Raw genomic sequence first — 24149 nt, forward strand, 5'->3', positions numbered from 1 at the left:
AGCTAGAATATAAGTCATACTGACCACTGTTATGATGCCTTTGAGCTCTTTTTGTAGTCACCATTCATTGTTACTTCATGGACAAGAGCGCGACTGGCTCCTTTTGAGTACCATGGAGAAAAATAGTAAGTCAAACTGGTTCGTAACAACACAAAAGTGAGTAAATGATGACAGAATGCAATTTTTTTTTGGATCAACCATCCTTTAAACAGGTTGTGCTATGCTCTTACCTGTGTTCAGCTGTCCGTTAGGTCCTCTCATCATGTAGCTGAATTCTTGACAGCTGGCACTCTGGCTCAAGCCTCCAGACCGGAAGCACAGTTCCTCCACCAGCACCAACGCCTTCTTACAAAGGTCGTCTTCCCAGTCCCCCGACATCCTCCAATCCGCATCGCACACTCACCCTGCACTCAACCAATCGTGGCGCAGCTCTTACCGCCCACACCAGCTGGACGGCACCTGAGCAGAGAGGGTGTGTCTGGCCACTTTCTGCCGATTCCGATAATAAAGGAGCTGAAGGACAAAGTTTCGACAAGGAGCCGAGACGGTCTCTTTAGACCAGTTAATTGAAAACTTTAGCGGTTAATAATAACATGGGCTCCTGGGAAGGAAAAAAACAGGAGAGAGGGAAAAAAGAAGAAATGAGAGCAAGGGAGTAGAAGACAATGTATGCATTCATTAAGTAAAATCCATTATTGAATTGAATGTGCTTTGCTCACAAGATGTTTTTTTTCCACATACTTGCTATAAAGGATGACAACAACATCCCTGAGTCCTTGTCATGGTGAAGAAGGTCAAAACCAATTCAATTCACATAGATATTAAGAATTTGCTCAATGGATAAACTGCAAGACTATATTAAGGTCTGTTGTTCAGAAAGCATAGCCAAGATTTTGCAGACTATTACTCTCAGTTAAATCATCAGTCAGGGCGGAGGGAAGTGTTTGCAGGCCCAGTCCTTAAAGCAGCATCAGGGCAGGCTTGAATTCGAAATGTATGGCCTATGTTCACGAAGTTTCTCTCTTTGTTATTCCATTCAAGCTTTACGGCTCATTGTGGTCCATGGATGTATTTCTGGAATGTTCTAGGAGCTCTGAAACTGCCTGAAAAGAGAGGGAGAGTGTGTGAGAGACAGAGAGAAAGAGAAAATGAGGCACAAATCATAAATAAAAAACTGCTGTAAAAATGATGGTTAAATTATCAAGGCCACCCGCTGTGCTCTCAGAGCTCAATAGCATGCAGAGAAGAACCAATCATTCTGTATATCAGTTTATTTTCCCAAAGACAAACAGCTCTCCTTGTACAGTGCATCTTGGGAACGAGGATGTGGTCGACCACAAAACAAAGCTGTTGTTGCATGATACTCTGAGCTTAAAGGTGAAAAGTAATTTCAATGTTAAACTTGTAATGTTAATTTGAGCAGCCCAATACATGGGCTCAACCAATGATATGAGGTTTAGACGGGGGTATATGTTTGATCAATAATTATTGTAGTCTCTTTTTGTGATTCTGTTTGATATCTTTAAAGCTAAAGTGTTATATATCAGCACCAGTAGTGTGAGATCTGTATAATAATTCATGCTTTCAAACCATTGGTCTGATTAAATGATAGCCCCACCCAAACTCACACTATTGGTTGTGCTGGTATGATGTTGAGTCTGGATGACATACTCTAATAATACCTGTTCACAAAAAATTACACTGGGATTAGTTTTATAATTATTATACTGAATCCAAATAAGTATTGCAGACAAAACACACACTACTGTTTAAAAATGTGGAGGCTATACAATAACTCTCTTATGCATTTATTTGATAAAAAATGTGGTAAAAAAAATAGAATATTGTGAATTATTATTATAATTTGAAATAACTGCTTCTATTTTATTTTATTTTGTAATTAAGTTTATTTAGAATCCAAAAAGAATTAATAATAATAATAAAAAGGAAAGCATTTTAAGATTGTAATTCGGTAGACACACTTCACCTTTATGATTAACACTGAGTCCTGACAGAGTGCAACACAACAAGATTCTAGTGACAGGCAATTTGTCTGTCCACCCCAAATGTGAAAATGGGGCGTGACACAACACAATCACACAACACTGAACAGTTCTCACACTCACAGCACACTGCAGACGAAGAGCATTGAAAACACTAAAACAAACCTTGTTTTTTCATGCTTTTAAATGGGCAAACTATGAACCTTCATGTAGAGGATAAATGCACTCAAGGTTCACGTTAAGTAGGCCAATGTTCACAACATTTTATTACATCACCACCACAGCACTAGACAGAGTTCATCAACTGGTAATTTCAAGAAGCTTTTCATTAATGGATTAGAATACAGGTCAGATCCACATTAAGGATTACGCTACTGTATCAGCACTTTTTCCATAAAGAGGACTTCAATGCTCTGTTACCATAAAGACCACAGTAATTACATTTTTGCTATCTAGTTTACAATAATCAAATTGTTAAGATTTTTGAATTACAAATCTGTGTTTTCACAAATCAAACAGCAGCACTGAGGAAAAATGTTCTAGCGATTCATCTGCTGAGGGACTGCGTGTGTATAATTTGTCAGCATGATGATCTATATCTATGAGATCTCTCAGTATTCTTCCTTTGTTCTGTGCTCATTCTGTCTCACAAAACCAGGTCAAAGCTCCACCTTTCATTTGTCTTCTCTTTCACTCCGTGTCTCAGCTCTCCTCCAAGTGTTTCTTTCAACCTCTCTCTGTCTCTCTCCGTCTTCATCCCCTTTCTGCATCAGCTAAAACGGTGCAAGCCCAGAAAAAGTGTGTAAATCTATCAATATGCAAATCGATTCAATGATTGTCTGCTTTCATCAGAGAGTTTTTTCAAGCCAGTGAAATCCTGAAGTCTGATCTCTTTCTCTCTGATGAGCCGATCTTCCATCGATCATTCTGATAGACTATTCTTTCATGCTTTTTGGGTCTGTAAGATGTCATTGGTCTTTCATTGTAAGGTGGATGGTTTCTCTCCAGCTAGCTGCGTCTTTTCCATCCATCTTTCCCCGTTCAGATCCATCAATCAATCAGTCAAAGCCTTAAGTAAAGCTATAAGTCATTTGGGAGCACGACTCAGGTCAAGATGTTCACCCACACACTCACACAATCCATTACTAATCAGCGTGCCCAAGTGGACCATCAGTCCGGAGCGTCATCTGAAGAAAACCCAAACAGACTGAGGTCCATTTAACTGTCTATTTAAATGAGCCTCAGACTAGTTTAGATTAGCCTTCTTCTTTCAAAGGAAGAAGCTCATTTTAGTCCCTAACAGCCGTTTTTTGTAGTCCTTCAACAGCGATTTCCTTAAAATAAAATAACTCCCTTTGTACTGAAATCTGAGCGTCGTTTGTAGACTTCGCAGATGTTGTTTATGTTCTAACAATAGCAACATTACACACTAACTAAAGTTCACAAAGTGAAATCATAATCAACTACCCCTTTAAAAATGCTGCTCAATCTGAAAGATGGCTGTCTGGCAGCGAACTACAGTGTCACTGTTCAGAAATGCCAGGTCGATTGATAACATACTTAGAGAGGAACTACGAGGGGAGAGCAGGTGAAAGAAAGAGGCAATGAAAGAGACAGAAAGAGCGAGATATAAACTATAAGGCTTCAGAAGAAGAAGCCTGAAGGGCATATAGCATGTGGCCTTGGATTCCAGACAGAAAAAGCATTGTGATGCAAGTGTAAACGTCTAGAGGACAGGCATTTACAAGTGACATGCTGTAATAAAACTACACCGACGCTCTGGGGTATTATGGGCTGTGCATATGGAAAAAAAAGCCGGAACAGAATAATGTGGTGGTAAAATCCATGCAAGTGACACCGACATGAAACAAGCGGACAACAGAACATGAAACCGGTCTCAGACATTCCATTGAGTGCTGCCTAGGTCTCAATCAATATCTCCAGGAAAAGCAATACCCCACAACAGGGACCCCAGAAACCTCTATGGTCACTGTCCAATCACACGCAAGCCAGACATTATTGCCACAGTCCAATCATGTCATAAAGGCCACAAAAGCCCCTGTCCAATCACGCACTAGAGATGAAAACCTATAATAAAATGCAATGATTATATGGGTATGTACACCAACACAAACAACCAGAAAGGTCAATGTTCAGAGGCATCAATCAAAATGGCCATAATTGAATTGCTATTAAATATGGAAACATTTAAATGTTGCAGCACTGTTTGGTGTCTAGATAATTCACACAATACGCAGAAGTCCAATTTCAACCAGAAAGCAGAAAGACTCAACAATGAGTAAATCCAAAGCAGAAGAGATGATCTCAGTTGAGAACCTGATGATGACAAAAAATGAATAAATAAAATAAATAACAATACTTTAAATTATAAGTAAAAAATTTTTTTTGAAAATGTTACTTTGTAAATTCAGTTGAAATCACAAAATGAACAATAAGTTTGAATCAGATTATCACAACAACAAAAAAACACACAGTAGTGTGGAATTCACTATTAACAAGCAAATCCATAATATTTATATTATTTTTTTAATTAGTATTTTATTTAGAAAATAATTTTTTTCAAAAAAAAGATTCCAAATTTTTTTAAGTTTATCATTTTTTATTTTTTATTTTTTAGTACTTCAAAAATAATAATTACAATAATAAAGTACAAAATCAAATTTGGTTTATTTTTATTGATTTATTTATTTTTTGTAGATTGTCAATCATTAATAATCCCCTTTTTTGACTATTAACACTATAAACACTGCAAGCGTAATAAAAGATCACATGAACAGAGGTGCAGCTTTAATTTAAAAGCTGAATGTCCTCTAAAATGGCAAACAAGTCATCATTTCACATTTATATTAATTCGGACGTGACTAAAAGCGATGATGCCTGAGTGCATGAATTTTTTAATTTGTAATTAGTCTATTTCCACCAGTTTGGTCCATTCAAGCAGATTTGCAGATGTCTTGGTGGTCATGAGTTAGCTGGACAAATAAGACCATCCTACAATATAACTTCTCCCAATAACCTCTAAATAACTGCAGCCAACACTTGCAAATGTGGCTAGTTACTAACAATGACAATGTTGCTGACTGTTCATACATAAGACACCTGGCATTCACTAGACAACTGTCCGGTGTCTAGAGTCGAGATCTGTCAACACCACAGATCAGCAGCAGTCGCTCAGGTCACTGCCTGTTTCTACAGCAGAGAGCAGATGGGTTTGAGGTTCAGTCCTCGGCCCTGAGGTGAAGGTATTTAAGAATTATTAAATAGAATGATGCAATTCATTTTGTCCCGCAGGCAACATCCTCTGCCTTATTTAAGTTGACTGTTTTGTAGGCTAATGGTTAAGTTGCTGTAAAGACTTCATAAGATGACAAACCTCGACTTGCCTTGAAGCAGGGTCTTCCAATTTGCTTGCAAAATTATCTGGTATAAGATGAAGAATATGCACATCACTCAAACCACACACATTATAACATTTATCTATTTTTGTTTGGCAGTCTGCTTCAGTATTGCAACTCTTTGAGCTGTTCTCCAGTCTCAAATCTAATGTTTAAATATGCAGATATGTACATATAAACAAATGTTTTAATTGCTGTGTTATGGAAATCAGAGGTGTCATGGCATGCCAACCATTTCTGATCCATGTAATCCATATTAGCACATATATATCAAGATATGCAAGATATATATATATATATATAGGTAAGGTAAGGTAAGGTAATAACAAATAATAAACCAAACATATAATCTACTCTTCGGAGGCTAAAAATCTTCTTTTCTGAGACAATAGATTTGTTAGAAGAATTCAAATTTATAAAGTATACTATGTGATGTGTGAGTCTAAAGCAGCTTATTGACATTGAATGTTTTAGCTTAAAGCACCACTAAGATACATTGAGAATAACAAATGTACATTTTAGGCCAATATGAGACACATCCGTATGTACAGTACGAAACATCTGTAGTTTCCACAATCACCTGCCTCCTTTTGAAGTTTCCCTCCTTTCCACTTTACTTAATGGAAACCTGCCTCACAACTTCCCATATTCCCCTGAAACTGATAGATGTGACTGAGACTAATTGTAAAAGAAAAATGCTGGCTAATCCTTTTCTTCTCAACTGAGGCTATGAATTTGAACACTTCTATTGACAAGGGATGTAAATCCATTAAGTATAACCAATAGGATATAAGAGTAATTTCTTAATGAAGCCATTGTGTTTTTTGTTTCTCCCCTTCTTTTTATGTTCCCTTATTTTTCCTCACACTCACTGTATCACCTCCATGCCTGTGGTCTTATCTGCAATGTCATCGGGAGTCTAATCTGCTTTTGTTTTCTGTAAGACTGTTGCTTTTTTTTACCTGTCAGAAGATAACAGTAATTTTCTTTACCCCTCTGGCTTCAAAACGAAATGTTTCCAGACTTCCTGCAAAGTGGAAATGAATGAATAAATGATAACAGCGCTGTATTAGTAGACTCGTGTAGCAGTTTCTCTTCATCTCCCTGTCTCCCTCCGTCACTCTCTTGCTTTTCTAACCCTTCCTACTTTTGTCGCCTGGCACCATGTCACCCCCTTAAATCACTGGAATGCACTGGAAGAGGAAACCAGGCTAAATGGCCTTCAGTGCAGTCACAACCTCTGCTTATGAACACTCATCCAGATCCCTGCGTCATCTCATCGTCTTGCTCATATATCTGCCTTGATACTGTGAGCTCCTGGACACATTCTCCATCCTCTCTTGTGTACGGCCTATTCACTGGATAATAAACATTTTAAAACTGCCCTGCCATCGACTGCTGCCATTTACACAACTGGACATCCACCGCTGGCCAAAGACGGGGTGATATTACATATCCCTGTAAAAAAGATACTTTAGGCCTTTGTGGCCTGTGGCTGAAAGCTGGGGTAGCTTAGAGCATGTTGTAACACTCTTATCACTGTCTTAAAGGAGATCAGTTCTATTCAAAAACAGTCTAACCTGTACAAAACGGTTGCAAATAGACAAGTCTGCTTCAAGTTAGCCTCAGTTCCAGATGGAATCTGCAGAGTTTATCAGTGCGGATTTCAGGGAATTCTGTGGAACAGGTGATAAAGCACTAGCTGAAAGCATTATCAAATTAGCCCAAGTAATTCATTAACACATTTGAAAAATGGTGTGAAGTTTCTAGAATTATTTGAATGACACTCCTCTCAATTCCGACGACATCTGCAGATTTCATGTGGGCCTGGTTTCCACCTCCCATCTTCTCTCTATCCTCCACTCCACTCGCCGGGACCTCAAAAGTATCTAAATTATCTATAACATCACTCAGGAGAACACAGGCAAAAGATAGATGGTGAGTGGTGCGAGGAACCCTGAGATACTGGTGATGCTCTGTGCCAGCCCTTAAGATTCAGCTCCCACACAGATAGAGCGTAGAGGGAAGCTCTCAGCAGCCCGACAGCCAGGCAACGTCATCACCCGCTCCGTCACATTGTGGGGGGGAATTAATCGCCCCCTCATTTGGCTTTTCCCAATGCCGTTATATGCTGTCAGTGAGCGAAGGAGAGGATTCCTATGACGGTTCCATATGGATGTATTAATATTTGCATAATTATGGTCCTGTGCCTGATAGAAGCCCATGTAAGCCAGCCTTTGAAGACTGTGGGGGGGAGGGGTGGGGTTTGGAGGGGAAGGAACACTGATAAGGGGTTGAAGAGGAGGGAAGCAGCTTCATATGTGCATTCCACATCCTTTCCTCTTGAATTACATATGCAAATGCAGATTAAGCATGTAGAGTAGGAAATATGGAAGTTAAGAACAGAATTACATAAGTGACAGTGTCTGACAATGATTTATAATCCCTCTATACAATGTTGCACACACAGATCTATGCACATCTGAAAATGCGGGGTCGCGATGCTCAGCACATATTTTCATGCATGATTTTGCAGTTGATAAATAAAGAATACTTAAGCCGCTGAGAGGGTTTCTGCACGACGATACTGGACAGACGTACAGACCCTTCCAACACATAAACGCGCGCGCACAAATACACAGATATATTATAGAGAACCTGAACACAACAATCCGTAAAGAGTCTGTACCGTTTTCAAGCAATGCAGATCTCAAACAGAACGACTGTCTACATCATATCCATTCTCTCTCTTCCGAGATCACATTCATCCAAATATTAATTTTCTCATGCGACAGCAACATCATAACATCCGCCCCGCACACCCAAAGACAGATAAAGGCTGAAATACCGCACCTGGGACAGAAGAATACCAAAGGGTAGACCGAGAGGGACAGAGGAGGTGTCTCTCCGCTCCCCTCTTCCTCCTCTCTTTCGGTGTTTTCGCTTGTCTTCACAGGCTCGTTTTTTTCTCTCTATTTCACTCTCTGCCCTCCCTCTCTTCTCCCTCCTTTGCCTTGTGCACTGAATACTAAACGAGTCTCGTCTCCGCTCACGGGCTCCAGTGCGCGTGCAGTGCTAAACACATACTGATGTATGGAGAGAGAGAAAGACAGAGCTGTGAAACGAGAGGATACTGGGCGGAGGAGTGAGATCTCCCATAATATTCTTTTATAAAAAAGTTATTCTTTTTCAGACAATTATACAGTTGCGGCTTGCGGAAATGTTCTAGGTATAAGGCACAACGTCCAACAGCTACAGCCTACAGTACATCCCAGTGTTATTTCTCCTATCTGTGGCGGCTGGGATTTTAGCATAGTACATCCCGGTATGATATTTTCCCAATATAATAAAAGGAGAAGTAGTAAGACTTTAAACATTTTAAATAAAGATAATTGTTTTACCAAGGCAAAGACTGATGATGATTCCCACAAAGGCCTACTTACTGCAAGCTTATTTCAAGATAAATATTTTTTTTTTTTCCATAATTCTCAATTTATGTATAAAGCGCAACGGCAAAAACTGTGAGGAAAAAAAATCTACATTTGTTTAGAGAACATTTTCTTATATATTATATAGTACAGAAATAACCACAAATTCAAGCTGCAATACCAAACTGGACCACACGAAGACGCAAACAGACCACTATACCAGTCGCCTTAACCTGACTGTGTATAGAAATATACCGATCCATTTAGAAATATTAAACAGAGCAAAACACACATTTATAAAGTAAATAAAACAATCTGGATTTGTCGAACATGGTGATCTGAAGGCAGCTCGACATCAACAGTGCACTGTTCCTCTGTCCGAGTGTTTTTTGCCCATATGTAAACACCACTGACCATCGCAAACTCCTATAAAAGCATGCTTCATCAGCAACTGTCCATTATAAAACACTTGCCAGACATGTGACCATTACTGAAATGTGCTCATGTGAAAAGCTATTGGAGAACACACAGACACAGTCTGTTGTTTGCACATTATTAATAACGGACTTACAAAAGTGTCTAATAAAGACACCTGCATGTCACTGTAATCATCGTTACCTCCATTACAATCGTCATCCATCTAAGCTTCACTGGTTAACTTTATTCAGCCCATATAGACTAGCAGACTACAATCATGGCCAAAATTTTGGCAGTGACATAAATTTTGTGTTTTGCAAAGTGTGCTGCCTCAGTATATGTAAATTATTTCAACACGTTTCTATGGTATACTAAAAAAAATGTTACGAATATCATATGTTTTAAAGGATTTCATTGGCAAAAAAAAAAAAAAATTTGACTTTGGTTGTTCATAACCTCTGCTATTCGCTCTGGCATGCTGGATATTAGATTCATGGGCCAAATCCTTACTGATGGCGACCCATTCTTGCCTTATTAGTTCTCGGAGTTGATCACAATTTGTGGGCTTCTGCTTGTCCACTCACCTTTGTGAGGAATGACCACAGGTCCTCTGGGATTGAGATCCAGGGAGATCCAAGCCACTTCTTTATCTCTCTTGCTTTGTGACATGGTGCTCAATCACGCTGGAAAATGCACTAATCATCACCAAATTGCTCATGGATCGTTGGAAGTTGCTCTTGCAGGACATTTTGATACCATTCTTTATTCATAGCAGTGTTTTTGGGCAGAATTGAGAGCCCTCCCCTTGGTTGAAAAGCACATGGATGGTCTCCGGATGCTTCACTGTTGGCACAACACAGGACTCATGGTAGCGTTCACCTTTTCTTCTCCGAACGATTGATTTTCCAGATGTCCCTAACAGTCGGCAGTGAGCTTCATCAGAGAAAATAACTTTGCACCAATCTTCTGCAGTCCAGTATTTGTACTAACTGCGGAATTTCAGTCTGTCCTTGACGTTTTTTCTTGGAGAGTAGTGGGTTCTTTGCTGCCCTTCTTGACACCAGGCTGTTAAAGTATTGTCCTCACTGTGCGTGCAGATGCTCTCACACCAATCTGCACTCGTGGTCAGGCATGTGTAGAGGGGGGTGTGGTGGGTGCTTGAGGACCTGTCCCTTTTCCCCTTTTTTTATTTTTTATTGGTAATTAAAACACCATTTTGTGAAGGCATGCCAAATTAGTAAAATTAGTGATTAACTAATTTACCCGTAAATAAAATTATCCACATAACCTGTCCTTTCACCTGACGATCCCATCCAGGACGATCCCTCACGTTCAGACATCTTTAGTAATTTAGTGTGCTACCAGATACTCCAAAAACACCCACGGCTGCTGGTAAGTCGAGTTCCCAGCGGAGCGGTATGCTTGTATACTTATGTTATTAAATTATTATTTTACAAGAACGATGTGAAGAGAACATGTACAGCTGTTGTTTATATTGTTGTGTGTAGCCTGTGGAAGTAAGGTTAGTTAACTATTAATTTATTTGCATATTAATAATAACAGACTCATGCTAGTTTAATCATGTATGACCCCTGTATTTCCTTTCATCCATCAAAACTTTACTGGTGAGATACTGGTTTGCTTTATTTAGGCCATTCGGACTAGTCCTGACCAGACTATAGCTTAAAGATAATGAATAGAGGTATGTTTGCACAAGTTAAGTTTATGTATGATGATGAAAGTACATTAGTGCTAGCCGTCCCGGAACATCCCCTTCTTGTGTTCGGAATGATTTCAGTCTGTTTAGGTACTACATTTGATCTAAATTTGAATTTAATTCACAACTGTTAAAAACAATCCTACAGCCTAATACAATACAGGTATAAATTCTTTGTAAATTGATTAATCATTATTCTTAAATTTAGGTTTATACATAATTACCATGACAGAGTTCAAGATAAATCCTCTCATCTTAGTTCTGGAGCTGCTAGTTTCCTGGCTTTAAATGACATCAAGCACAAACTATGTAAGAGCGACAGCCCTTTTAACACACTCAGTGTTGAATTCACTCACAAGTTTTCATTTACCTGTTCAAGTTAACTGTTTTAGTGGACTAATGTAGGGAATGGTGAATAGTGAGATTTTGAATTCAGCCTGCTTGCAAAAATAATAATAATAATAAAAAAAAAACCATAAACCACTAATCACCCATAAAGGGGATGTACTCCACATAATTTGACTTGACACTGATTGACTTGACTAAATATCCAGGCAGAACAAAGATTCTAGAACAGTGACAGCTAGTCTAACACTGTGTTTGAATGTGATAGAAAAATGAATCCCTCCCTTTCACACTTTGGTGGTGGGTCACCCTATCACCCTATTGAAGAAACTACCCCCACAAATCAATGAGGCATTCAAACGATTCAGTACACAGAAAAATTAAGGGGAAAAAGCTAGTGGTGGTAAATTTGATTCTGCCCAGTGTTGCAAATTTTATTCCAATCAATAAAAATATTAATTCAATAATTAGTTCAGCCAGTAGGTGGCGATACTGTGAGTCTTTTTGTTTGTTATGAGCGAGTCGTTCACTCAAAAAAATTCACTAAACACACTGAGTCATTCAAATCAAAACAAAAAACGTATAAAAAATTGTGTCTACAAATCTACTAAGAAGCTACAAAAAGAATATTTAAGCATTAGAAGCTTTTTTTCACACGACAACAAACCATCTTCCTTCATTTAAACATGGAATAGAATAAAGAGAATGAAAGCCTAAATAAGGAAGCTTTTCAGTAATGTGGTCATATATTTTTCAAATTCTTCTTACACCTCCCTTCTCTTCATGTTGCGAAAAAGTTTAATGGACATAGTGAACTAAATTAATGGCATATATGTTCAGTCTGTCAGATGTCCATTTACTCGAAGGCAGGAAAACAGTCAAGTGTGACAGCGATTATGGTTCATTCAGAATATTCACTTAAATACACCACTAGTCAGTAGGTGCATCCCAAATAACGCACTATACACTATGTACTTATGCACTATGCACTCAACCATGTAGTTCATGAATTATAAGGCTATTTTGTCATTCACAGTCAGAGTCTGATAGCCGCTCCCCCTCGATACCTTATTAAAGCTGACAGTTGAGTTGGACAGTTTGACAGGCAGCTGATGAAATACTTCTCATAGGCCTACTGGCCTTATTTATTACTTCACTGTAAATCCAAAAAATATATATCACAAAAATGTGTGGTAGTGTTTTAAAAAAAAAATACTTTAGACATGTGTTTAGCTAACTGTGCAAAACCTGGAAAGACTGGCCCAAATGTAATAAATCAGTGCATGTCTAATGTTCTTATTTACTTCTAAAATAGTCAACCCCATGACTGACAGGATAATCCCCTATATTTAGACTCATTAACTACAACAGTTCCTATGTAATTATTTAAGATGAGATAAAAATGTGGACGGTAATAATATATCCAATTTACAGCCAAGGGCGCTTTTGTGATCAGATCAAAATCAGTTTAGGTACGACATTACCTGAGCATATGCAAATCACTCTGTGTAAACCGTCCAACATTACAGTCTTCTAGGGGAATTAATATAGACACTACAAATAATCATTACTAAAGGTGCAATAATCCTACTAAGAAATATGAGCTTAGCAACACACAATAAAAACAAATGTCCATAGTGTGCTATTAATCTGAGATTATTGAATTTAATTATCAGGGAAGCCAATCAGTTGTGTTTGAACATACTGGTCATATGCTGTCATCGATGAGATGATGACAGTATCTCACACATGTACAGCTGCATTGAAAATTCATACAGTGTGAAGCACAGTATGCCTGTGCCCACGAAATCCCTGCAAATAGTCAATTTCAATCGTAGAAGCAGCTAATAGAGAATGTGTAGCTGTCATTATAAATCCAGGTAATCAAGGTGTTTCAGAAACACAAATGCCTCCTGATGATTTATGTTCGGTCCTGTAGAGTATAGATGAGGATTCTGTTGAAATAAAGGGTACGCAGAGACGTGACCTGAAGCACTGAGTACGATGATTGGGGTATAAATGAGTGTAAACAGCTGCCTCTGCTAACTGTCAGAGCAGTGCACACTGAGAGACAGAGGAAGACAACAGGAGAGGACAGGGCAGAGAGAGAGAGAGAGAGAGAGAGCGCAGCAGCAAGGCTGTCGAGAGAAAAATAGGAAGGGAGAGTGAAGACTAAAAGAGAGAGAGAGAGAGAAACAGGTTACAGACAAGAGGAGATCTGAGACAAATAGGGTTCAGAGAGAGGAAACTGAAAGCTTGGCCTCAGGCGGCAGCCGCTGTCCTTACTGAGATCGTGTCACTGAGGGAACATGTACTGGCACTGCTCCTGTTTCCCACTAGGAAATTATATTCATGCACACAGAAATGTACATATTCTTGGAGACTCACACATTTCTGGCAGAGGAAATGCCACGATTCAGCTGTGGAGAGGTTTTCAGTAATGGTGTTGGTGGTGTTGCCCAAAGTAATGAGCACACGAAGAGGTGGACAATGCGATTTACAAAAGCAGGAAGTGTTCCTAGATATTCTTATTCAGAAACGGGAAGATGACATTCTGTTCCAACTGTTTTTCAATGTGTACATTCTTCCACCAATGCTGCTCAACAGGGGCACATTTTCAAAGTGTGTGTGTGTGTGTGGGGGGGGGGGTGTATATATCTGGGGTTCGAGATATCGGACCAACACTTCAGACTCACCGTCAGACCACCATCATATATTATACTTGCCTGATCATTGAACTAAATTAAATCTTATTTAACACAGCCTGATTCAATTTAATTTCATATACCAAATATGAGGTGGGTTAGATTTTTTTTTAAATGCGAGTTTGAGATTTCTAAACTGCCTGTTAAGCTTTCAAATTTCCACAAACAGATATTGCAGTACTGAAAAATTATATTTACCAAATTACTGAAACACCCGAGTTTTGTTCACTGCGCTCACGTCGCTGTCTGAATTCTGCTCTCTGGCAAATTAATTCTCTCTTCAGAAACAACGAAGTGCAGATGTGCGTACGATGTAAGTAAGATGCATTTCACAGTGTAAACAGCTTCGGTGATTATAATGGGAGTTTTTGAGAGTGCTTGAACTCTAGCTACTGAAGTCAATGATAATGTGCTATGTTATTGTAAATGTTCCTTGCTCTCTTTCTGTACAATGAAGGTGTTATAATTAGTAACTATCAATGTTTTTATTAAATTTATGTTAAATACAAAGTCAATCATATATTTCATGGCATGATACCCATGTCTGGTAGGACTGCTTAATTAAAAAGATGGGTTTTATGTGTAGTTAATAGATTACACCAAAATTTGTCTACTTTGCCCATCAAAGGGTATAGATCAAGTAACATGATCTATAAAGGTGCAAAATACATATTATACATAATACAAAAGGTTACTACACATATTTGATAATTGAGACCGCCCCCCATTCACTCGTGCCCCCTCTACGTAAATTAATAAGTGCGTCATGCCCCTGCTCTTTTGAATCAAATTCTTTCAGTTTCAGAATCAGACTCATTCACTGACTGAATCGACATACTCTTTTAAGTCAGTTCTTGAACAAGTCTAATGATTTATTGGTGACTGAATCTGTCTTCATTTGTTAAATGAATTGGAAATGCGATCACTGTCTGAATAGGCCTTGTTCAAGTACTGAACAAATCTGTAATGGAATCGTAAAGGAATTAGAGTGGTGTAAATTCGTATAACTCCCATCACTACACCTGGTTCAACATCCTTTGTTGCTAATGGAAAGAGATTACTGTCATCCAATACAGCCACAACACTACCTTTAAAATCCGAGAGCAGTAAATGGGTGCTGTTGATCCAAGAACATGCCCTACTTGTGTGAATCGTGTTAAGCGTGAAGAGCCATCTAACGTGACGTTTAACCTTATTTTTATCTATTTTGTCTCCTGACTCTGTCGACAAAATCTCACACCGGACATGAGAGGGACAGCAAGGTGTCTCACCGTGGATATACTGATAACGTCTCAAGCCTCAGTGCCCAAGTTCACCTCTCATCCGCAACAGTTTGTCTGCCCTCTTTCACTGGATTGCTCCTTTTTGAGTTATCCATTTTATTTTGTTACCATGACAACCATCCCTAAGTGAGTCGCCCACATCTCTCATTCCCTTTCCTCTTTCATTTTTTTTTACTTTCTTTGCAGTGACTTTCATCTTTCTGTCTTCTCAACCAGTGTTAATTTTGACACGAAATTTTAATTTAGTTTTAGTCTTAGTCTTTTGACTATAATTCTTTTTAGTTTTAGTCAAGTTTTAGTCATCTGATTTGTTTTAATTTTAGTCTTATTTTAGTCGACTAAAATTGCTTGGTATTTTAGTCGACTAAAATTGCTTGGTATTTTAGTCGACTAAAATAAGACTAAAATCAATAACAGATTTACTAGACAATTTTTTACAACTGGTATAGGAAACAAACTTAACCAAAATATATAAAACACAAATTCAACTTTATTTCAACACAACTGTGTCTTTATTTCGATTCAAAAGCTTAGATTCTGCAGCAAACACTGTCATGATAATGTAAACAATAACTAGCTGCCAATTGACCATCAATAAAAGAAAAATAAAGTTAGGTCCAGGACCTTAAAGTTTACAGCTGAGCTGAACAATAAGTGCATACATTTAAAGTAAATATTTAATAAGTTGGCAGCTAGGTGGATAAAAAAAGTAACAAGATTTTATAAGGTATTCATTTGTCTAGCAATATTGTATGTTTTAAATACTACAATATTGCTAGATTTGTATGTATAATGATAGGATGTGAACATTCATGTTTCACATGACTAATATAGAAATATTTGTGATATTGTCAACAAGTAGAACATTATAAAATATACTAAACATTAGTATTAATCAAATGTATTTATCATGATATTACGTATTAGTATTGTGCTCGCATCTAATTTGAAGAAGGGGCTATTTTACAGTACTTTTCAGTTCGTAATATTTAATGCTACAACATCTACGCACTGCACTATTCCAATTTTGCTTAGCTCAATAAACAAAAGAACATCGTTGTGAAATTACATTTGAGAAAATGTCCGGGTGGCTCGTCTGTAAATGTCTTTTCAAATTGGTTGTGTTCTTGCCACGAATGAGCGCTCTGCGTGCTTTACACTTTGTTTTGTTTTGTTCGTCGTCAAACGTGAAGTGAGCTGTGGACATTTTGTCGCTCTTTTAGACAGTAGGGACTTTAAGCAACAGCTGCGAATGGAACGGCTACAGCGACCGGAAGTTTGCCGTCACACCGCTGTAGCCAAGAACGTAAAAGTCACTAAGCAACGGTAAAACAGAACAGCGCAACGCAGCATTAATTCATTTATTGAGATCCAAAAAAATATATAATTTAAAAAAGCAAGAGAAGGATTGCTTTTGGCGTTAAATGACAATCTTTTGTCAGAAGAGGAGTTTTTAATATTGTATGATGTAAATAAGTCTAAAAACATAACATTTATTTACCTAACCTCTCACGTTGTAGCGACTCTGGCAAATCAGCTGTTCTCCCGTAGTAGACCGTTAAATTAGAACGTCACAAAGTAGCAGTTAAATTCGCGCAGGCGCAATACAACGCCAGAATGGCGTTGCCGTTCCACCAGAGGCTGTTGCTTAAAGTCCCTATCACCTCTTCGAATGCCGACTTCCCGGGAGCTCATAAAAACTGAAAACCTTCGCTTCACGTCTCAATAAGTCAGGCTCTGATTGGTTCTCTTCTCTCATGCAGTCTGTTCTGTTTTGCCGGTTCTTTTGCTCATTCCTCGCATCTCTCCCGTCTGCTGATTTGATTTTCGTCACAGTCTATTTTCGTCTCGTCCTTTATTCGTTGACGATAATGTCAATCAATTTAGTCATAGTTTTAGTCTCCATCAGTGCCTTCTATTTTAGTTTTCGTTTCGTTTTCGTCAGCAAAAATATATTCGTGACGAAAATAATGACGAAAATATTTAGTCAACGAAATTAACACTGTTCTCAACTCATTCCCCTACTCTTTCTTGCACCATCACTGTAACTCTCAGTTTTCCACTATTCGGACTTACACACATTTTATTTCTCTTTCTCACCACTGTAATATATGGTACAGATTTATGTTCAGCCTTCTCCACTACAGTCTGCGATTAAATATTTATGCTTCATTCCGAACATCTCCACAATAGAGTTTCAGTGCTGAGGTGCTTCTGACTTTTTTCCCCTTCCTGACATAGTGTCTGTCTAAAACTGTAACCAGAATGACAAAGCTCAATAAGCAAAAGCTTTAAAAAATCGGTTTGCACCAGATTAAACATCAATTACATCACCTAAATTGACATCAAAACATGAATTATGACCTATCAAAACAAATATGCTGCAGAAAAAAAATCTTAATGGAGTATTTACTTCATGATTTTTACTAATCGGTTAGCTATCCAATCGTAAAAAGATCAAAAGTAAATGCCCTCCAAGATGTAGATCTATAACAATCCAGCCGATGTGGTTTGAGTGGAATAAGATGCGACATACTCAAGTTTAAATATATACTGTATAGTGTAGGCCACATAAGTAAACTTCACTCATCACAGATGGCAATTTGCAATCTACTGTAGCAACTTTCATGCAGCACATGGAATATAATTACAATACAACACCAACAACATCAACAACAACACACACACACACACACGTTTGTTTTTGTGAAAAGTGGGGACATCCCATAGGCGTAATGGTTTTTATATTCTATCGCCCTACACCAACCCTACCCCTAAACCTAACCATCACAGGAAACTTTGTGTATTTTTACTTTCTCGAAAAAACTCATTCTGTATGATTTATAAGCGTTTTGAAAAATGGGGACATGGGTTATGTCCTCATAAGTCACCCTCTCCTTGTAATACCTGTGTCATACCCATGTCATTATACAGAGTTGTGTACTGGTATGTCATAAAAACAAGAGCACACACACACAAAACACTGAAAAAATAAGGCTTTAGGTAATATTAGTAGAATTTACTTATCCCAAGTGGCTTTAAGTCAACAATATAGATTGTTTCAAAGCATGTTTCCATTAATAAACCAGTGAAACTGTTTTACATTTATCAATGATTTTACAAATTCAATTTCAGCTGTTTATTCAGTTAAGTTTAGTAACAGTGTTAATGTTGCAAAGTTAGTGCCATTTATTTAGCTCAATTTGGTTCCAAAGTTCAGTTGATCCAATAGTGTCAGTGCAGTTAAACATAAAATACTGCTGAACGTTATCTGCCCTTTAAACCTTTAAACCACATTTGAACAAGCAATCATGAATGAGATGCACTAATGAAGTATTTGCCCTATGGGGCTAAGAAAGCATTCAAACTATACCTGGCATTAGCATCATCAACATCATCTGGAAGTTTGGGAATACCGTAAACCACATTCGAATGGCAGTCATGAATGAGACGATCATGAATAGAGTAAATGAAAACTGGCAGAATTGAGCATATAGCCAAGAAAAAGTAGATTATGCTTCTATCTGAGACATTTTTTGGACAAATGTTGTGGCGAGTGAGGCGGGGCCGAGAGGCGTGGGAACGAGGAGTGAGGCCAGGTGTAGTGATTGGAGATGAGCTGCACCTGCGCCCCACCGCCGGTGTCGAGTCCCACGTAGGAGATGGAAGGATATAAAACTGGACCGACTATAGTGAAGGACGAGAGAGGACCAGGCCTGGGCTATTATTTTATGTTTTGCTTTTTATTTATGCGCACCAGTCGTCCGTGAGGGGCTGGTGCGCTGTTTGTATTTATTTTGAATATTAAAATGATGTTTTGATTGTTCGCCGGTTCCCGCCTCCTTCTTCCCAATGATTACGAAGGTTTTAATATTATTACAAATGTAAACTGAACATTCATGCAATATAAGATCTTGATCAATTAAAGAGCATGAAATGACAGTATAAATGTACCCATATGTTGCAAAGAAGTCATGCTTACCTATGTGAAAATAGAAGAAATATGTGTCTGGTTACATTATATTGTGCTAGAAAGAAGAATGCTTGCCAGTCACTCAGACTTATTTGGCATGATTATTTCCCTTTCCTTTTAAGCTAAAGAGAAAAGTGATGAATATTCAGTCCTCTGGCAAATGTTGTATGTGGCTGTTTGCATGGGAGTAATAGAGTGGCTGAAAAAAACAGTGAGTGTACTTCACCTGAAGCAGTCATCTCTTCAGCATCTCTCTTCAAAGCAAATACTGTAGTTCACACATTTCTCACTCCCAGGGACACACTGTGGCAAAGGCAGAGTGGTGGCATAGGGAGGCGTCTGCATTCACGTGGACTGATGTTTTTCACCACTGAAACGAGGCGCTCTATATATCACGCTGTTCTGGCTAAACTCCTCTGCTGCAGATGTCTCAGATGTCCATTTTAAACCTTGATGCATTGCTGACTGTATGGAGTTGGCCAGCATGCCGCTAAAGCACTCCGCACGGAGAGGAGAATTAGAATTGGGAGTTCTCTGTACGGTTATGAAAGTACATGGAGGATAGATTTAAAGGTGACACAGGTGACCAGACACTCAAACGCTGCCAAATTCAAAGAGATGCAGGAAGGATTGAAGAGAGAGGCTGTTCTCCATTCTAATCTCTAGTTGCCTAGGTTGTGAATCAGTAGATTGTGAACACAAATTAGTATGCTAGCAAGTAGGGATAGGCAAAACTACATAGTTTCAAAATAGACTAGGTTGTTACACTGTAAAACCCGACAAGTTAACTTAACTCAAATCGTTTGAGTAAACTGATTGCCTTGACTGTAATACCTGACAAGTAAACTTAACTCAAACGGTTTGAGTAAACAGATATCCTTAAGTTATGTTAACTCAAACCGTTTGAGGAAACCGATTGCCTTAAACCATTTAAGTTGAAAAAACTAACAGTTATGAGTACTCCGAACTAAATTCAGTTGAGTTCACTGAAAGAAGATATACATTGCAATTAAGTGATTAAGTGATTAATTGAGCTTTAGTGATGAACACCTGCTGTTAACAAACATAATTACTGAAGAAAAAAGAGAAAAAGGAACAACAGCTGACTTCAGACACAGCCTTACTCAAACCTGACAAGTTATTTTAACTCAAACCATTTGAGGAAACTGATTGCCTTAAACCATTTAAGTTGAAAAAACTAACAGTTATGAGTACTCTGAACTTAATTCAGTTGAGTTCACTGAAAGAAGATGTACATTGCAATTAAGTGATTAAGTGATTAACTAAGTGCTGATTGAGAATTAGTGATGAACAGCTGCTGTTAACAAACAGAATCACTGAAGAAAAGAGAAACACAAGAACTACTACAACTGACTTCAGACACAGACTTAGATGAAATCAACTGAAATAAAATACATGAAATCTCTCAAGATCTGATTAAACAACCCCACAAACAGCATCAGCAGCTCCACTTATTAATAACCAGACTGACTTTATTTCTGTCAGACGTCTACAGAAGATCTTATTGAGAATGAACTAAGGTTTAGATGTTGATTTATTGTTTCATTTGAAGTAACCATGTTAGAGATCAGTGTTTGCTTTAGTTGGGCTCTTGACCCTTGATTTCTGTCTTAGTCTTTTCTCTGGCTGTTATAACCGTGTGTTTCTAAAACACATTTGTTGTAACTCAAAAGCCCAGAAGAAATGCCATCAGGTGTTAATCTGTACCTAGGTGTAGGTTGTTATACTTTATAAAGGTGATGGTAATTATTCATTATTATTCACAGTTATTGATCCATGTGGAGTCTAATCTCTGATGTGTAATTAGAAGTGGACCTAGTAAAAATGAAACTAAGAGCCAGTGATTCTGTAACATTCAATTAATATTAAAATGACTTCATAAACATTTTGTACACATACTTTTGTCTTCTATGCCAGTAACTGGTCAAACACAGACATCAATAATCAGAATATGAACCTCTACAATGGTGACAAAAAAACATGCTGCAATGCATGCTGGGTACTATTGTAGTACAAAACTCATCCATGGCTCCCAGCATGCTCTGCAGCATTTTTTTTTTTTTTTTATGGTCACCATTGTTGAGGTTCATATTCTGATTATTGATGTCTGTGTGTGACTAATTGACACCATAGAAGTCCACACTGTTTGGAAAGTCTTTGTATTAACGGATTATCACAGAACCACTGGGTCTTATGATCACTTTTACTGTAATCAATCAAATTACATAACACTTATTTCATCAGAAATTAGTCTTCTTATGAATCAATAATTGATGATTATCACCAATATAAAGTATAACAACCTACACCTATGTACAGGTTAAGATCTGATGGCATTTCTTGTGGGCTTTTGAGTTACAACAAATGTGTTTTAGAAACGCACGGTTATAACAGCCAGAGAAAAGACTAAGACAGAAATCAAGGGTCAAGAGCCCAACTAAAGCAAACACTGATCTCTAACATGGTTACTTCAAATGAAACAATAAATCAACATCTAAACCTTAATTCATTCTCAATAAGATCTTCTGTAGACGTCTGACAGAAATAAAGTCAGTCTGGTTATTAATAAGTGGAGCTGGTGATGCTGTTTGTGGGGTTGTTTAATCAGATATTGAGAGATTTCATGTATTTTAATTTCAGTTGATTTCATCTAAGTCTGTGTCTGAAGTCAGTTGTAGTAGTTCTTGTGTTTCTCTTTTCTTCAGTGATTCTGTTTGTTAACAGCAGCTGTTCATCACTAATTCTCAATCAGCACTTAGTTAATCACTTAATTACTTGAATGCAAAGTTTTAAAACTTACAGGGTTTAAATCAAGGCAATCTGTTTACTCAAACGATTTGAGTTAAGTTAACTTGTCGGGGTTTACAGTGTAGTTGATGCAGCCCTCAATCATAAGAAGTTAAAAAACAGCCAGACAAAGTGCAGAATGAAGAGATATATTCGACTAGACTATTTTTAACATGACATTTCCATCCGATTGTGTATGGTGCTTTAAAGGGTTTAAATTAAAGATGCAACATTTCGATGAGGGTTGATGAGCAAATAAAGCATGCATGCATAAATGGATAAGCAAGCAAACAAACAAACAAATATTTACTCTAGATGTTTGCATTCAATTGATCAAAAGTGAAAGTAAAGACATTTATAATTTTGCCAGACGTTTCTATTTCAAATAAATGTTCTCTCTTTTGAACTTCAACAAATAATCCTGAAATAATATATCATAGTTTTCACACACAAAAATAGTAAGCAACACAACTGTTTGCAACATTGACAGTAATAAGAAATGTTTCTTAAGCACCAGATCAGCATATTAAAATGATTTCTGAAGGATCATGTAACACTGAATAATGGATGTAAAGCTTAGACTGGATGACTGGCAACCTTTTATATTAACCTTTTAGTTACAAGAGCCTTGATCTTCTAAACAGTAGAGCACTCATGTCACATGATCTCATTATGATGTGCACAAACATAATGACATTCAGATATTAAACTAATGTAATACACATAAGACTGCAGAACATACATAAATATACAAATAAATCAAAAGATGTATTGGGGTGATTTAATCTGTTTGATGTGCTTTTTTAATCTGGCAACTCAATTTCTTCTATAATACCTTTGCAGCTTGCAGGACTGTTTCACTTGGATTCATGTTAAAGGATGAAATATAAGTTCTGCTTATTCTCTGGTGATATGAGAGTCCTTTTCTGTCCTTAACGACTGCTCCTGATCAGATTGTGTAACCCTGGTCGAGACAGATTGTATGACATTGTCTATCTCACATGTTGGGCTATGTGATACATTGTAGTCAAGACTATGGTCACGATTGAGAGCTCTCACTGACTGTTTTACGTCATCGGCCCACGTCACACATCACTTCAATGATAGCTGCTCACCTGGGAATTGTATTTCTTCTTCTGTCTCTCTCCAGGTGCAGTTTGGGAATTTAAATCAGCAAACTGGAACCATTATGACAATGGGACACTCCTAAAAATGGCCATATTAAGATATCCCGAGAAATGCAGAGAAGAGCCTTTCTGTTGAACCTAGTTGTGAGAGAAAACAGATAAAAACGAAGGAGATAAAAAACAAACATTTTGAGAAAAATCTCAAGAAGGAGGAGGAGGATGAGGAGGAGGAGGAGGAGGGGGAAGACAGGGTGGTGTGGGACCTGAAGGAATTGGGAGAAAAATGAAGCAAATGAAAAAAGGCTTTGTTTATTTGTTGTGTCAGGGATGTTTGGCTTCACAAGCTAATGAGAAGCAATTAGACAGCTGCCAATTAAGCATGACCAATAGACTGTGACTGAGAGGATGGGGAAAAGACAGAAATACTGATGAGGGATGGGGCACAGTGACAGGAGACTGCTGGGCTTTCGGGGAGAACAAGGGGGGAAAAAATATGATTACAAACTGTAATTATTACAGACAGAAACTTCTGGAAACCTAACAAAGCGCTAGAGTGTTTATCTCTGTCTGTAAACTAGGAGCCCTCAGGGCCGCTTGAATACATGCACTCTGAGTGATGTTGGTCAGTCAATGTGAAACCCATGTGTATGATATCTCCCTTAACATGTTGGAGTTGTGGAAACAGAGCCATCACTGGTAAATAAGCTACATGCTCACTCAGCCGTTGTGCCCGGCGCTGGGGAGCTCCACTCATCAGGCAGAACAGTCACACTGTGGAGGAGCAGAAATCTGGAGACAAGTGTGTGTGTGTTTGTGTACATGTAGTCCAGCAGGGGGTGCTACTCTTGGTCCTTGCTCTGTTTCTGTGAGGATTCCACTCAGCCATCTGGCTCTCAGCTGAAGAAGTGATGCTGAAGTAATGATTAA

The 24149-nt window shown here is 38.1% G+C and overlaps 1 protein-coding gene across 1 annotated transcript in view; it reads right to left on the minus strand.

Moving 5' to 3' along the window:
- LOC127949199 (synaptotagmin-C-like) overlaps positions 1-8492 on the minus strand; it is a 37503-nt gene extending 29011 nt beyond the window's left edge. The window contains exons 1-3 of the mRNA XM_052546206.1: positions 8273-8492; positions 742-1103; positions 231-601 (exon numbers count right to left, since the gene is read on the minus strand). Of these exons, the coding sequence (XP_052402166.1) occupies positions 231-378 (148 nt within the window). The 5' untranslated portion in view covers positions 379-601; positions 742-1103; positions 8273-8492. The remainder of the gene's footprint in view (positions 1-230; positions 602-741; positions 1104-8272) is intronic.
- Positions 8493-24149: the final 15657 nt, after the last annotated feature.

This window comes from Carassius gibelio, chromosome A3, assembly GCF_023724105.1.
Source record: "Carassius gibelio isolate Cgi1373 ecotype wild population from Czech Republic chromosome A3, carGib1.2-hapl.c, whole genome shotgun sequence".
Lineage (NCBI taxonomy): Eukaryota > Metazoa > Chordata > Actinopteri > Cypriniformes > Cyprinidae > Carassius > Carassius gibelio.